This window comes from Montipora capricornis, chromosome 14 (genome assembly GCF_036669925.1).
Source record: "Montipora capricornis isolate CH-2021 chromosome 14, ASM3666992v2, whole genome shotgun sequence".
Lineage (NCBI taxonomy): Eukaryota > Metazoa > Cnidaria > Anthozoa > Scleractinia > Acroporidae > Montipora > Montipora capricornis.
The window spans coordinates 470,834-485,000 of NC_090896.1; the positions used below are offsets into that span (position 1 = coordinate 470,834).

The 14,167-nt window shown below is 38.0% G+C and overlaps 2 protein-coding genes and 1 long non-coding RNA gene across 3 annotated transcripts in view; 2 read left to right on the forward strand and 1 right to left on the reverse strand.

Annotated features, from left to right (window-relative positions):
- Positions 1-16: 16 nt before the first annotated feature.
- Positions 17-2,634, forward strand: LOC138032451 (uncharacterized). Its single transcript, XM_068880131.1, has one exon. The coding sequence runs from the start codon at positions 118-120 to the stop codon at positions 2,164-2,166; it is 2,049 nt and encodes a 682-aa protein (XP_068736232.1). The 5' UTR covers positions 17-117; the 3' UTR covers positions 2,167-2,634.
- A 1,206-nt stretch (positions 2,635-3,840) lies between these two features.
- The window catches only part of LOC138032453 (protein smoothened-like), an 11,680-nt gene continuing 1,353 nt past the window's right edge, over positions 3,841-14,167 (reverse strand). The window contains exons 2-10 of the mRNA XM_068880132.1: positions 10,108-10,308; positions 9,342-9,514; positions 8,453-8,672; positions 7,625-7,748; positions 6,185-6,277; positions 5,979-6,087; positions 5,712-5,894; positions 5,142-5,213; positions 3,841-4,351 (exon numbers count right to left, since the gene is read on the reverse strand). Of these exons, the coding sequence (XP_068736233.1) occupies positions 4,180-4,351; positions 5,142-5,213; positions 5,712-5,894; positions 5,979-6,087; positions 6,185-6,277; positions 7,625-7,748; positions 8,453-8,672; positions 9,342-9,514; positions 10,108-10,308 (1,347 nt within the window). The 3' untranslated portion in view covers positions 3,841-4,179. The remainder of the gene's footprint in view (positions 4,352-5,141; positions 5,214-5,711; positions 5,895-5,978; positions 6,088-6,184; positions 6,278-7,624; positions 7,749-8,452; positions 8,673-9,341; positions 9,515-10,107; positions 10,309-14,167) is intronic.
- LOC138032456 (uncharacterized) lies at positions 7,857-10,116 on the forward strand. Its single transcript, XR_011128371.1, has 3 exons — positions 7,857-7,942; positions 9,014-9,088; positions 9,978-10,116. It is a non-coding gene; the product is annotated as an uncharacterized lncRNA (long non-coding RNA).

Sequence of the window (14,167 nt, forward strand, 5' to 3'; positions counted from 1 at the left end):
GATGTTTTGCATATTCGTAAGTTCAAAATGGCGGCAAACACAACGTATTTTAAAGATTTGAAACGATTTCAAAGATACATCATGGTGTGTTTTTGATCATTCATACTTCTTTTGGCCATGGCTACCGGGGATCTGAGAAACAATCTTCGTAAGCTGGTTTTCGAGTTAAAACAAATTCACTATCCACATTGTGAACTTGACCTACACAGTGTTGCTCAAGGCATCCCAAAAGCTTTTCTTCCTGTACTTCATCATGTTTTTCTTGACTACTCAATTTCACTTGCACAGCACTTCGCATCTAAAGAATACGACTTATATGGGAAGACAGATCTACGCTTTTTGGAAACTGTTTACAAGATTCTTCGAGATGAATTTGGATATAAGCCCCAAGTCACTAAGGAACAATTTCTCGCTATCGGGTTTGCTGAAAGAAAAATCATAACTGTGTGTGCAATTTTGAAACTTCTCAGAAGCAAACACAATGATCTTCGACCCCAGAATAGCAGATCCGAAAAGAAGAGAGGAAAACTACAGGTGATCTGTGAAGAAGATGGAAATAAGGAAAACGTAAAAGGTAAAAGCAACCAGTGTAAGCCTTATTACTTACCTGGGCCTCTCCCAGTTGGTACTGACATGAGAAGCTTTCAGAGTAATAAGAAAGCTATAGAAGCTGGACTTGGATTGAGGGAACCTCTGGTAACGCGTATGGTAGCTGACAAGGACTCCAACTTTGAGGGTAATGAGAAGCTTTCATCTGAAACAGAAGATCCATCTTGCGGAAAAAAAGACAGTGAGCAACTTAGACCATCGAGCCACGTTGCAAAAAAATCTACCCCACAGAATTTTGTTGCCAATAATGTTGAGAAACATTTTGTTATTAAAAATCCAGTTTTGAGAAATGCTGATTTGAGATCCATGCTGTTTACAAGAAAACACTCAGCTCACGTGGCAGATATGGAAGAATCAAATGCTCAGGGACAGTCACATGTAAAATCCATGACTTGGGATGATGAGGAAAAATATCCTTATGATACTGAAACTGAAGGAAGAGAAGAGATAACAGATAGAGCTTCAATGTCTTGTGAACCAATTGGTCCAATGTCAATTTCTGTTCCAGCAAGTATCCATTCAATACCTGACTCAGCACCCCTCCCCTCTTATTATCCTGTAGATATGGGAACTAAAGTAGGGATGACCACAATTCCATGTCCAGTTTCCATGACAACAGCCCCCATGCCAAGTCCTGAATTGATGCTTACACCAGTTGTTAAAGGTAGTCAGAGTGAGACTCTACCTCTTTCAAGTTGTGAAAAGGAATCACAATTTCAACATGACACAGTTCCTACATGTATACCTATTAGTGGCCTGCCACAAACACAAGTTGTGAGGCATTTAAATTCAATTGAAGCTCAATGTGTTGCCCCTTCAAACATTGGTGTTCAGACTAAAGCTGAGGTGTTTGTCCTTAGACAACAAGTTCAGGAGCTGCAAGAAAAGCTTGACTCTGTGTTGTTGTCAAACAATGAAATGTCTGCAAGAGTTGTGCTTCTTGAGAGCAAAATGAAGTTACTTGAGGAAGCCTGTCAAAAGAAATGTTCCTGTGATACTCAGAGTCTGTTGCTTGTACAAAGCAAAGACAAAACACCAAGACAAATTGATTGCACTGTTGTCACTGGTTTTAATGCCTGTGCTGACAAAGATACAGGTACCAGCAAGAGTATTACTCCAGTGTCCAATGGAGAAATCAGAGGCTTTAATGCTAACCTCAAGTCTGTTTCAAAACACAATTCTACCAAATGCAACAGGAATCTGTTTACAGAAACTGGACAGTCAACAACAAGAGGGGGTTCTGAAGATGATGAAGCAAGTCAAAATGACTTGACATTCATTTCAGAGAAATCTGATGAAGGATCTTCTTGCAGTGATTTGGGAAAGACACAGGGAATAGAGGAAGCAAAAACTGTTTCACCAGAAGATAAAGATGACTGTATTGTCATCAGTCCCCTGCCTTCAATTTCCAAGCTTTCAGGAGTATTTAAAGACTCCTCAAGCACTGTACTTAATACTGTAGTCAATGTTCATAAAAGGCTGGAAGAAACTAGAGATCTGCTTGTAAAGTCCAACAGAAATTTTGCAGAGAAATTTAGTCATCATCTGTCAGAATAACATTTGATCTTTTTCAATCACCTTGTGCATTTACATGTAATTTAATTTATTAATTGAAATGCAAAAGCAGACATCCTTGACTCATCAGTGTCATTAAATTTAAGGAAATTACATTTGAGTTTTACCTGTAAGTACATGTAATTTAGTTTTTGGCCAGCCTAGACATCAAATAATATCGCAGACAAGCAAGGTTTGTTTATAAAAATGATCACACAATATTATCCTAGTTGAATTGTAAGTAAAATGTGGATTCTTTCTGTAAATGATATTTTTGATTCCTGTATTAATACTTCAAACTGTATGTCTAAGCTGAAGCACTAGTGGAGGTTAGGTAAGTTCTTTTTGTCCCTTGGGAATGTATGTGTATTTAAACTTCATGAAACAAAAATCTTAGTTTGGTTACAGTATTCATTGCAAAGTTATACTGTGAGAAGCAAATAAAAAACCCTTTTTATATTAAAATTAAAACTATTAATGTTGAGTTATATTCAAGGCGAAGAAAAACAAATAACTATGTGAAATTTATGTAGAATGTAAATTCCAAACTAATGATCAGGGCTTGAAGCATTTTATATTTGCAGTGCAATAGTCATCGAGAAGCATGGAGTTGATTACAAAAGAGGCCATGATGAACTTAAAGGTGAAAAGAGTACTGTTCATATTCCTATGTCTCATTGCATTAATTTGTTAAAGATACAATTACCTACTTGTTGATCTTGGTCCTTGTATTGTTTTTACCACAAAACAGGGTTGGCTTGAATACATAATCCAAGAAATGACCTCAAAAGGCTCAGAAAATTAATCAATAAATAATGATATTTGGGTGGCATTATCATCAATTTTTTGTTGTAAAAATTTTAACAGTTTAAAACTACAGGATACTGTTAATAAATCTAAACCTAAACATTTATAGCAGATAATTAATTTAATACAGTCTTCACAGGTTACAACTGATCAAGATGCCAGTTGTTGCTTAGTGTAATCCTTTTGTCATCACAACAGTCATTTTCTAGAACTATTCAAAGATTCAGGTTTCACTGTACTGTAATGCCTCTGGACCACTTTAAGCAGCGTTTTTTAAATATATTTTTTAATATGTATCCTCGTTTGTCTCATGGTGTGGTCACTTGTGATGTAGATCGCAACATGTCAACTGCATACTGCTAGTCTTTAGAACACTTTAGAAAACTTTATTTATAGGGTGCATATTACAGTAGAAAAAACTGTACTCTCCCTTATGGCCCTGGTCTTCATCAGGCGATGAGGTTGACTGGTTACGCGTCACCTTTTAAACAGGATACTGTGATTGAAAACTACAACTAAGCCTCATCACCTGATGAAGACTAGCAGTGTGCAGTCGAAATGTCGCGATTTACATCACAAGTGACCACATCGTGAGACAAACAAGAATACTTTATTATTATTGTACTTCACCACAATGAATAACAGCAACCTTTTTTACGACATGTATCTTTTAGTTCATCATTTAATTCATCCTGTGTAAGGTTGTATAAAGATGGGTGAGAGACACATTATACTGTATGTCTAGACGAACCAAATCATTCATAGTGTATCTTCAAAGACGGACTGTCTTTATACAGGATGAAGTAAATGACGAACTGAAAGACCCATTAAAAAACACTGTCCAAAGTCCTCCAGACACATTACAGTATATTTCTCTAGTATAAAAATGGCCATTTAATGATTTTATTAATAGAATGTTTGAACAACAATAAGCATTTTTTTACAGTTGGTTGTAAGAGACATTAAATACAGTGTACTTTAATTTGAAAGAAGAAGAATAAATTTTATCTTGCATATGTACCGTAAGTATGCTGTATACATACCGGTACCTACTGCTACTATGTTGTGGTGAAAATCTATTTCTGGGAGGACATTGACGTTTTTCTGTGACTGTTCTTTCTTCTTTTCATTGATCCAGTTGAAATGAAGAAGTAAGATAACAGTCAAGAGTCCCCCAAAAACAAATTTCCACCACAACATACATCTCTATCAACTAATTTTCTCTGGAGGGATCAATTCAGAAATGCTTTTAAGTTTAAGTGGCTCTTCATTCATGTCCAAGCATTGTTTTCTTTTTGATCCATGAGCTTGAATTGCCTCTTCTGCCTTAATTACAATATCCATTTGTGCATCTGGTATAGCAGGATATAGCACAGCTGGGCTGCAAAATAAGAAACCATTTTTAAAGCAATGGGTTTAGGATCTAACACGTAGTATTGTGGCAGTGCAAAATACACTTAATTAAACACAAAAACTATGCATTCACTATGTTATCCTAAGAAGGGTTTACTGCAAAATACATTACTAATTTTTTTTATGTTGCTTTTTTTTTTTGTGGGAGATACTGTGTTCTCTTCATGCTAATGCTAACCAAGGAATGCTGTTAGCCAGTGCAATTACTAGTGCACAGAATGCTATGCACTCTACTAAAATTGGCCTGTTTTAACTTCAAATCTTAGTGGATTGGGGTAGAGTAAAATGCCTCTTGTTTAACTGAGTTCCAGGTCATATTGTATGTTACAGTGTTTATCACAAAAGTACCATGTCGTTACTTGAATTTATTGTTGCTGTATCATAATGATAACTGACCTTTTCCTATTTAATATAAAGGGGAGAAAACAAAGAGTTGTAACTTTCATACAGCCCGAAAAAACCACATTCATAGGATGTTTATGTGTTTTGGTAATCAAAGCACGCAGAAAAGCACACCTTACAGTCAATCACCCAGTGCTGCTAAATGAAGTCTGCTAAATTGACCAATCATTGTGTATGTTCTATATTATGAGTAATACATTAGAACATAAAAACAGGCTGTAAAATTGAGCAACCGGAGGGGGCATACTAGGTAACATAAAGAAGTAAAAAACAAAGTGATATAATCACAGTATTTTGCATTGATTGCTTGTAACTTAAAGGTGACTGTTTGATTTTTCATGTTCCTTTTTACTCACGCTATTCTGTTCTTCATTCTCCGTATTGTCTTGTAGTGACTTAACTCAGGATGTCTGTTCCTTCGTGTTATTCTGTTGTTTTAAAAGAATAATGTGAGAGTAAACTCTAAAACTGCTCTATGATCTAATTTCCTTTAATAATTATTATTATTATTATTATTATTATTATTATTATTATTATTATTATTATTATTATTATTATTCTTTTACTGCACCACTCCCTTGGCTTTTTAATACACGAAACAGCGACAATCTATCTGTTTCTCTACACTCATTGTGAGTACTTCTCTTTTGTCCTCTTGGGACTAGTTTAAGTTTGTCCATTTACACTGACAGGAAAATCTTGTATTTCAAGCAAGGACCCTGACTGTAAAATGAAATGACTGATTTGTTTCCCAGGGCAAAGGTACTTTAAATTATAGTTGAAGTCGTAATGTTTAAAGCATTAGCTCTGTTTTTAAAATTAATGTCTTCAAATTTAGGTTTTTCGTAATGTTGTTCACTTATAAAGCTTCTTTTAATTTGTACCATCCTTTGAAAACTACATGTATTCTTTTCTTAGAGACTTACCTGTGCCATAACTTTTGCCAGGTCTGCAATGTGTTTGAGGTCCAAGTCCAGCTACTCATAGCAATTCCAGTTCCAAATAAAGAAGCCAGTTCCAACTCAATAATTCCCAGATCAGGACGCTCACTCACTGAACAGTCCTCTCTGTTCCACTTTTTACCATCTGATGCTCTGTCTGCAATACATCTTTAAAATGAAAGGTTTAATGAGCACCAATGATGAGAGTATTTTGCCTGTTATCTATATACTTGTATTCTATTCATTACCTACCTTATAAACGTCATGTAACTTTTTTCCCATTTGTACTGGTTGAGATATTCATAAACATGACATGCAAACGTTGCAAACACTGTCAAAAATGAAATCACTGCAAAAATACCTGCAAATCATGGTGGAGACAAAAAGTTAGGAAAGAGCAACAGGCAGAGCTGTAAAAATGTTGATGGTATTTAAATTCCTTTCTTTTGCTAACTCACCAACTCGCACTATGGTTTCCTTTATTTTATGAGCTGCTCTACTGCTTAGAAAATTTGGATTCGATCGACGTAGCCTACAAAGAGTTACCATACCTGCAATAAAAAATGGCAAAAGTGTCTTACATCCTGGCAGCAGTATGAAGTTCTTTAATTTTTAATACCGTCACAGAGACTAACTAAGGCAGGGGCATAGCCAGGGGGAGGGGAAGGGGGTGCTGGGGTGCCTGTGACTTTCCCTTTGCCTCACGGCTCATCTGAAAAATTGTCACTTTCACTAAAAACAGCATGGATGTTGACATGACAAACCGGTAAGTACCCTGGGTGTGAGAGATTGGACCCCTCTTTTAAAAAATCATAGCTACACCCCTGTGAGGTCCAGAATTATACAGTCTCAAAGAGTCATTGCCCAAGGGAGTGAGAGGGTTATGACTATTGGTATACATTGTAAATTTACGAAAATTAATACTTTGGCAGTGAGGATCGTTTCCGCACTGCCAAGAAATATATTGAATCTGAAAAAATGGTCATTTTTCGTGAAACATTGGGCTAACATCTCTAAAGTTATAACCCTATTCTGCATCTTTATCCTCTGCTGTCAAAAGAATTATCAATCCTTGTTTTTCTTCTTATTCTAGCAACTGCCTTCAAACAAAAATTTTCATTTGGATTTTGAATGTTTGCCCATAAACTAATGTTAATATTGCCTTTTTAAAGTGCTACTGTGACCAAAAACAATTATTACTTTCTTTGCATTTCAAAACTAGAGTCAAACCTGTATCTAACAGCCACCCTCGGGACTTGAGGAACTGGCTGCTTAATACAGGATCACTAAAAATACTCACTGGGCATGGTTTAATGTCAATTTAATGGCATATCATGCACAAACACTTCATGTAAGGAAACCATAGGACAATCAACACTCTTTGAAACAAAGTTGCCAACTCAACATAATGATCTTATGAGTTTCTGATAATATTCATAACACTGTGTAAAAGTCGTGTGCAATAAATAATTGTCCTCTACTCTTCTGAGGTACACAGTGCTGTATTTCTATGACTTACATGTACAGTTCATAACAAAACATTTCATTCCGTCATTTCATAATAACTATTGTTACGTTTAATGTGCAGTTATAACGGAAAATGTTGCTATTATTAAAAGTAACACAATATACAATAATACTGTACAAGTTAAAGTCATAGAGTAAGAATTACAGGTACTTAAAAAAGTTTGACAAGTACGCGTGGCGTTTCAGCATTTGAAACTTTTGTTTGTAGAGCAAGTCGTTAACTGTCAACACTGCTTTATAGTGATGATGAATCACATTTTAGACAATAAAATACCGCATAAAGTGAAGGAAGTGATTTTTTTTGTCACATGGGCACTTTAAACCAGATCAATTAATAGTAAAGTATGAACGAATTCATGCAGAAAATTTACCGTGTGTTAAAAATACTCCTCCAATGAGCAAGTCAAGGCCGAGTGGTGCCAGGAGAAATCCAGCTCGCATTTTGGGATTCTTATATCCAACAAAACATATCCCACTGAGAGAGTTGGCGTCAACCTGTAAAAGTGTCATCATGTGGTACAGCGTGTCAGGGCAGTGAAGTTATTTTTGCACCATATTTATTATGATACAATACAATACATACTTACTTGACCAGTCCCCATAGGGGTTTTTCAGGGCCGATGAAACAATCATAACAGAACAGAACATTCAACAACAACAGGGAAGACCAGGAACAAATTCAACTAGTGGTAAGAATGTGTCTCAAACCTGGGATCCCAGATCTCATGGCAAGCGCCCTAACCACTGGACCGCACTGAGCTGATGAACAGGTCCAACGAAATGCTTGCTTGCTATTGGATGCTTAATAACTCACTGAAAAACTATGTCCCTGTTAAAAAATATTTTCCTACTCTTGTCTTTGTTGGCTACTCTATGGCTGTGTTGGTTAACAGATATGACAATCTCAATATTTTGCACCTCTGGCTTTTCAAACAGCCTTCTACTGCAGAACCTTTGGCCAACCCTGGTTCTTTGTCTTGGTAATCCAGGAATCCAGGGCCAGGGTTTAAAGTAATTACTTCCCTGATCAATATTGTTTAAATCGTTCATTTCTCTGAATTGTCCAATCAGTTTCTGCTATGTTACTTAATATTAGTTCCTCCCAATGATGTTTGTACATCTGTACAATGGAAATGGATTTAAACTGTTAAAAATTAAAATTACTTTGAAGCTTGATAGATTATTGCAAACTGGCTAACCTGTTGTAGAGCAAGAATGCTTACTGTCCATGTAAGGGGAAGAATCCATGCGATGCAGTGAAAATATACCACTTTCCCTGCAAAGTTATCTCTTGTGCTGCCAAGAGATTTGAAACAAATGGACCAGGAATATGCCAAGATAACAAACCATACTGCTCCAACCATTGAGAAATGGTACACCAGGACAAATGTCAGAATGCAGAGGAAACAGTCATCCTCACTGAATAGAAGAAAAATCAATGATAATCAGTTGTTTCAGTTGCTACTGACGGCCAACGAAAAGCATAAACCACTTCACTCAGGGAAGTCCGCTACTTTTTCCCCTAAATTAAAGTAATGAAAGACAGATTCTTTCAAACCTAAGATTATAATTCGTTTTGACAATGACAACAGCCGCTTACCCCTGGGTAATTAGGATGAGTATAACAAAGGGTTGGGTTGTGGAATGAACCCTTTTAAATAAATAAACAAATTGAAATTATTGCTCTTTGGCACTTTCGTATTGTAGCTATACTTCCACTGAATCTGACTGAATTGTAAACTTCAAATGTTGGTTTTCAGCGGAGAATTCCTAGGAAAAACTTCCAGTAGCAGAGCACAGGGCCAACAACAAACTCTTATCTATGACTATGTCAGGTATGTGGAAAACAAAGATGTAGAAAACGAAGACCTCCCAGAAAAAAGTAACACATCAAACATTTTATGGCAAGACATATTTTAATATCAATCGTTTTCCTGTCGTTTACAATATCCAGTGAGTCATTTTAAGTGAATTATCACAGGGCCTTCATTTCTGGTCTTAGCTTTCCAGATACTGGCCTCGATGTGTTCAAAACGAAAATCCTGCAGTAATTCACCTAAAATTACTTTCACCTTAAATTACGCTCACCTTGGTTCTTGGAGTCGCATTGTTTCATCCCGCCGACATACAGTTTGATTTCTGGCACCGTCAGTAAATTGAATGAGAAAACCCAATGAAGCAGCAAAGAAACAACTGTTCATGTAAAACAGAATAACTGATGGGTAACGATTCTGCGACTTCCAGCCAATCAGAAATGTGACCTGGGATATAATGAAACTATTAGCTTTGCTTCAACTGTAGAATCTTTCTTTACAGGAAATTCCCACTTATTTGGTATTTATCACAAAAATTAGCCCGTTACTGTGCCCCTTTCCCTTTTTTTTTTGAAAATAATAATTTTTTTCACTGAGAAGCAATAAGCTTGGAAGACATAACACTATCCAGGATTTTACAGTAAGATTCGAAAGCCACTCAGAGCCACATGCACACCTACGATCATGAACAAATTCCTTTGGGACACTTGCTTTTATCTCAGTCCAGTACACATTTTTGGGACTTCAGGCACTTCCCTACTTGCCCCCTCTAATCAATGTTGGGCTTGAAACCAGTTATTGTAGAGACTTTAATTCAAGTACAGTCCAATTTGAAGATTTTGAATTAATTGCATCAGTGATTTATTCATTATTGAGGCAGCATGTTGTTTCTTTTTTTTTCTCTCATTAGATCGTTCATTCATTTTGGTAGCCTGGAGAATTACTTTTACTTTCCATGTTATTGGTATTTGAGTGACTGGATATCTCCTGATTGATTATGAAACACAAATTTTTTGTTGAAAGGTACCTAATCCCCTTACCACTGTAAAAAGGCTGCATATAAAGGACAGGCTTCCAAATGCTCCCACAAATCTATGAATTCTTGTGTGTTCTTCTTTGTCAAATATCGGGTTTTCACATTGAATTCCACAGCCCTGTATTCCCTCATACCAGCTGGACTTGTGGGCTGTTTCAACCAGGGGTAGTTTACATGCAGATTCATTGAGCTGAAGTTTTTTTACCTGAAGAAAAGAGATTGTCTTAATAAAAATGGGTCTCTGTGAGTCTTCCGCAGATTTGCTATGATAATGAATGTTGAAAAGCTGAAATTGTTATTTTCAATGAGTATGGGGAATACAAGGAAACCTATAATATTTCAGTTACACATTTTCAAGGCTTTATTGCCGAGCTATAGGATACCATTTGGAACTGCAAGGTTAGGCAACTCCATTTTCTTGAACTGCGTACAGAGTGAATATGAACATTATACCCACTGTTTTGAATGTCTGCCAAATACCTCACGGCTTCTTTGGCTCTTAGTAGCAGTGCCAAATATTCCCTTTCTTTGATGTGAGGAGCATCCCCTAGGACTTGAGTGAAAGTCTCTGGCAACTTGCCAATGTCTACAGTGAAATCTCCTTGTGTTGTTTATGTCTCGCACAAAGAATACACCTTGGTCAGCATGAGTTCCTTATAGAGCTCAATCAATGGTATGAGAGAGATGTATGCAGCTAAATCAAGCAACCTGTTTGGCTTAACTTGTTATCCTGTCATCTTTCATTGACATGGCACACATGCAACTTGTCCTGCTTGGTTTAAATCATGCCTAGCTTATCCAAGTAATTTCTGCCTTCTTTACCGGAGACGTTTGTCCCTTCCCAATCGCCCTTTTTTCAAGCAGCTTTACCATTCTCATGGACTGGTCTGCATTCTCAAAAGGCTCTATCACTGCCTTTATCTCAGTTATCTTTGACTCGTGCAAGCTCATTACAGGGGGGACCACTCCCAACTTCTCACAAATGATTTTTGCAGCTTCTCTGTGTTATTGCTCTTGACTCTGTGATCAGCTAGTGTTGGATCCACATTAGATGAGTTTAGAGGTGTGATCTGATCAACACAGGACAGTAGGCTTGACCAAATTACAGACAACCTTTTGCAGGTACACTGTAATCCAGTGCTGCAAACTTGAGGCCAAGCCATTTGTCTACCAACACTGTCTCTTTCACACCCTAGAACATATAGCTGGAGCCTGATTTTAGGCTTACAACCCAGTTACGTCCAGAAATGCACGTAATTATGCAGAGTAGCATCCCCTTGCTCTTTTTCCGAACTTCAACATCACTTGTGTTTCAGAATACAGACAAAATAAACAGCTGCATGCACCCTATTTACTAAAAATAGCGCTAAGGCTTACCCTTAGCGTATTGTTGGAAATACGGAGCAAATGCTTAGATGTAAGGAGACACTTCATCTAATATGTCAAAAACGAGTGCGAGTGTTTCATCAGGGGTTCCAAACACCAAGAAACAGATGAATGCACGATGCCATTAGGCAGAGTGCTTTTATAATTTTGAGGTGTTAGGAACCCCTGATGAAACACGAAGCACAAGTTTTTGACATGACTTCTCAACCTTTTTTTTACTAACTATGAGTGTAAAATGATGATCTTTTGTTTTATGAGACAAGTGATGGCAATATGCAAAGAAAATGAATATTCAATATTTGGGTGAGTTGAAAAGGTAGAACATTTGAATAAATTTGCATAATAGGTCGTGATGGAGAGCGAGTCAGAATCACGTCGTTTTCCCAAGAAAGTGATTCGGTTAATGAGGCCATTCCAGTTTCAACTAAATATAAAAATAATTGAGATGTTAACATTCTCGCCAAATGCCACAGGTTAAGAGAGGAACAAGTGCCGGTTTTAGATTGTGGTGGACTTTTCAAAGACTACGAACTACACAAGGTTCAAGCCTTGAGTGCAGACATTGCTCATGGATGCTCTTTTGCGGAACTATTTGGTGTTGAAATTAAATTTGTTTTAACCCTCTGGAAGCTAATGATAAAAGAGACTGTGAAAGTCCTATGTTGAATATAAATTATTAATGAGTTTGAGAAGTTGGAATGTCAAAATTGGGTTAGCATCTCATTACGTGCATTTTCTGGACATAAGTGTCTCAATCTGTTATCTGATTCAGTTTCACTCTGCCACATTTTGCACTTGTGCTCCTCTCTTCTTTGGGTAGTCTAGGCCCATGGCTCAGATGAGTCAAACACCTTGAGATCGTCTACCTTGATTGCACTATGTAACCAGGCTACTGGGTTCATTTCCAAGGTGATGATACATGGGGCAGAGTGCATCTCCTTGAGGTGACCCCTTATTAAACTGGATGGTTGGGAGATCTCAGTTTCCCACTAGGTCACCATGATGATCTTGATGTTCGAGGAGGAGCAGGGGTGGCACAGTTGGTTAGTGCGCGGCCTTGGTGCAAGAGGTCCCGAGTTCAATCCCCGGATCTCACATCCTTGTTTCGACTTTTTTCCTTTCAGTGTAGCCTAAGTAGCTTTAAATACCCTTAAAACGGAGCACTGATGGAAAAGAGGGGGGTAAAATGAGCGCACCGTCGGCTTCCTGGGAGAGTACTCTCTAGTGAGTAAAGGAACTTCCAACGTTAAATAAGGTGTACCTTTACCTTTACCGTTACCTTCGAGCCAGCAACTAGATTTCTGACCACCCTGCATAGCTAGTCTGAAACTTCCTGTCTAAATTGGCTATTTTATCATCTTGTCTCGCATTACTTTTTTTCCGATACAATGTCCCTCTAATTTCCTTAATTGTGCCTTTTTCTTTTCTATGTGGTTGACTGTTTCAGAGGAAGAGATGTTCTTGAATTCTGCGCACAGAAGAGCCCAATTTCTTCTTGCTCTCTTTGTAAGTCTTTTGTTATCCCTCAGCAATTCGAATTCTGCCTAAGCAATGAATATTCTTTTCTGCAGCCCTGTTGCTTTCTGTTCAAAAACTCTCTTATATGTATCACTGTGTGGGCAGTTACTGAAGTATATATGTGGCATGGATGCAGCGTTTCCATTGGTGTTCCTATTGCTGTTATGTTATTTATAATAATATTCAGACCCGAGTTGTTCGAAGCATGGATAGTGCTAACCAGCGTTAAATACCACGGAAACCGATTTTGATACTTCTTAACCAACGGTTATGCATCAGTCAATTCCAGCAGTGCCCATCCCCCACCCATGCTAACCCCTGTGCATTAGCATTTTTTTAAAAAAAATGGGCAAATTCCCGGGGGTGGGGACACATAAGCTGTCTTAATGCCCCGGGGTGGGGACGAAGAAAGAGGGCAAATACCCCGCCCCTGGGATCGAAGTAGCCGTGTTCACGTCGGTGATCGTTCTTTGATAAACCAAATATAGTTCACCTTGTCGCTGTGAAGAATCAAGACATTTTAAATGATGATGAATCGCATGCCCGCGGGTCGCCCCCGGGTAGGCTAATGCCCAGCCCCCGGGCCGCGATAAAATTGAGAATGCCCCACCCCCACACTGACAACTTGAGCAAATGCCCTGCGGGTTGCCCGGGGTGGGGGGGGGGATGGGCACCGCTGGAATTGATTGATGCATTAGCGCTGACCAGGCTTCGAGCAACTGGCCCCAGGTTGGTAAACTAACTAAAGAGCTTTTGTGACTCATTCCACATTCACGAAATTGTTTTTACAACTAGTAGTAATCTCGGATTATTGAAATGCGTCCGACAGTCGCAGTGACAAAAAGAGACTGTCATCAGATCGAGATCTATACGCGTGCGGGGAGGGTGCCCCTGCAAACAGCAGAAGAATCTTCAGGGCGGCCATTTTTTTGTCCCTGTCGATTCCTTTTGCAAGACCACAAAATCACCCAATCGGAACAAAATTAGGACGCGCTCTCCTTCGATCGAACGCAAAAAGCTTGAATGTTTATTTTTGAACTTCTTAGCAAGGAATTCCATTAAATATAATGTCTTTTTTACATCCTAAAGTTCCATCAACGGTGCTTTGGTGTGTCCCTAAGTGCATTGTCTTTCCTTCCAAGAAACGTAATTACGTGCTC